The sequence below is a fragment of the Aureococcus anophagefferens genome (genome assembly GCF_000186865.1).
Source record: "Aureococcus anophagefferens unplaced genomic scaffold AURANscaffold_284, whole genome shotgun sequence".
Lineage (NCBI taxonomy): Eukaryota > Pelagophyceae > Pelagomonadales > Pelagomonadaceae > Aureococcus > Aureococcus anophagefferens.
The window spans coordinates 3,736-5,595 of NW_008705817.1; the positions used below are offsets into that span (position 1 = coordinate 3,736).

Sequence of the window (1,860 nt, forward strand, 5' to 3'; positions counted from 1 at the left end):
CGACGTGGTGTCGTCGTCCGTCGTGGACGACACGGTCGCGTGGTTCCAAGGGGGGTGTGAAGTGAGCCACTATCCGACGCCCGTTCCAAGTCCTCTTCCGAGCGCGGCGCCCTCGTCGGTGCCCACCTCGGAGCCGTCCGTGTCTCCTGTGCCCACGCCGATCCCCTCGACGCTGCCGACGCCGATTCCGGGGGCAATGCCCACGCCTAGTCCTTCATCGACGCCCTCGGCGACGCCTACGTCCGCGCCGGCGATATCGCCCGTCCCGACGATGCCGCCCGCGAGCCGCCCTTCGTCGATTCCGAGCACGCCTCCGTCCCCGGCGCCTTCGAGCCTGCCGTCAGCGCGGCCGTCGTCGGCTCCTTCGACGCCTCCGTCGCCTTCTCCGTCGTCCCTGCCCTCGGCGTGGCCGTCCTCGGCTCCGTCGACGCCTCCGAGCTCTGCACCGAGCAGTGCGCCAAGCGCGCGGCCATCGTCGGCCCCGTCCAGCGCCCCGTCTCCGTCACCGTCGAGCGCGCCCTCAGCAGCGCCTTCTGGGAAACCGTCCAGCGCGCCCAGCGCCGCGCCGTCGGCATCGCCGAGCGTCACGCCCTCCGCGGCTCCGAGCAGCGCGCCGTCGTCAGAGCCGTCACCGACGCCAACGTCTGCCCCGTCGACGCCGCGCTCACCAGCCCCGACGTCGTCGCCGACGTCCTCTCCCAGCGCGACGCCAACAACAGCCGTGCCCTCGCCGAGTCCCACAGACCCGCCGAGCCCAGCGCCCACCGGTTCGCCGGATCCGTCGCCGGTGCCCACCGCGGTACCCCCGTCATCAGTACCCACAGGATCACCAAGCGCTGAACCGTCTAGCGCGCCTTCTGCGGCACCGTCGACACCGCCGTCGCCCGCTCCGACGGCGACGCCCAGCGGCCACCCGTCACCCGCGCCGTCGCACTATCCTTCGCCGGCACCCACGTCAGCGCCGTCGACGTCGCCGGCTCCAACGAGCGCGCCGTCGTCCAGACCGTCTCCCGCGCCGAGCCAGCAACCGTCGCCAATCCCGACGCCACTGCCCTCAACGAAACCGTCCCCAACTCCCACGTCACCACCGTCCGCCATCCCGCGACCAGCACCCACCGCGATGCCGACCGTCGTGCCCGGCCACCCGTCGCGCGCCCCGATACCGAGACCGACCACGTCTATGCCCTCGACGACGGCGCCGACGGCGTGCGCCGACCAGCCCGCGCCCGCTCCCGTCGCCATCGCGGCCGCGGCCTTCGACGCCACGGGCGCGACGGTGACGGTGGCGCTCTCCGCGGCCACGGACCGCGCGGGCAACGGCGGCGCGTCGTTCCCCTGCGGCGACGTCGTCGCGCTCGCCGGCGCCGCGACGGCGACGTGCGTCTTCCTCGACGACGCGACGCTCCGGGCCTCGCTCGACGGCGCGTCGACGACGGTGCCCGGTGACGCCGCCGCGCTCGTCGCCGGCGACCTGCGCCATCTCAACGCGCTCGCCTGCTGGGACGACGCGGTCGACGGCGCCGCGGTCGCGATCGCCGCGCCCGCGGACCCCGTCGCGCACGCGGCCGTGCTCCAGGCGCCCGAGGCCGTCGGCTCCTGCGGCGACCTCGCCGTCGACGCGTCGGCGAGCTCCGGCGGCGGCGGCCGCGCGCTCGCCTACGCCTGGGCCGTCGCCGGCGGCTCCGCCGCCGCGGCCGAGGCCGCGGCGCAGGCGTCGTCCGCGCTCACGGTGTCGCGCGCGGCGCTCGACGCGGCCGTGTCCGCCGCGGGCGGCGACGCGACGCTGACCGCGAGCCTGACGGTGACGAACTTCCTCGGCGCGACGTCGCCCGCGGCGTCGGCGACGATCGTCGCGCGCGC

The 1,860-nt window shown here is 75.8% G+C and overlaps 1 protein-coding gene across 1 annotated transcript in view; it reads left to right on the top strand.

The window, feature by feature from the left end:
* Positions 1-1,860, top strand: part of AURANDRAFT_68670 (hypothetical protein) — a gene marked incomplete at both ends in the record, with an annotated part of 9,026 nt that overhangs the window by 3,465 nt on the left and 3,701 nt on the right. Inside the window, 2 exons of the mRNA XM_009044382.1 lie at positions 345-690; positions 1,220-1,849. Coding sequence (XP_009042630.1) covers positions 345-690; positions 1,220-1,849 — 976 coding nt within the window. The remainder of the gene's footprint in view (positions 1-344; positions 691-1,219; positions 1,850-1,860) is intronic.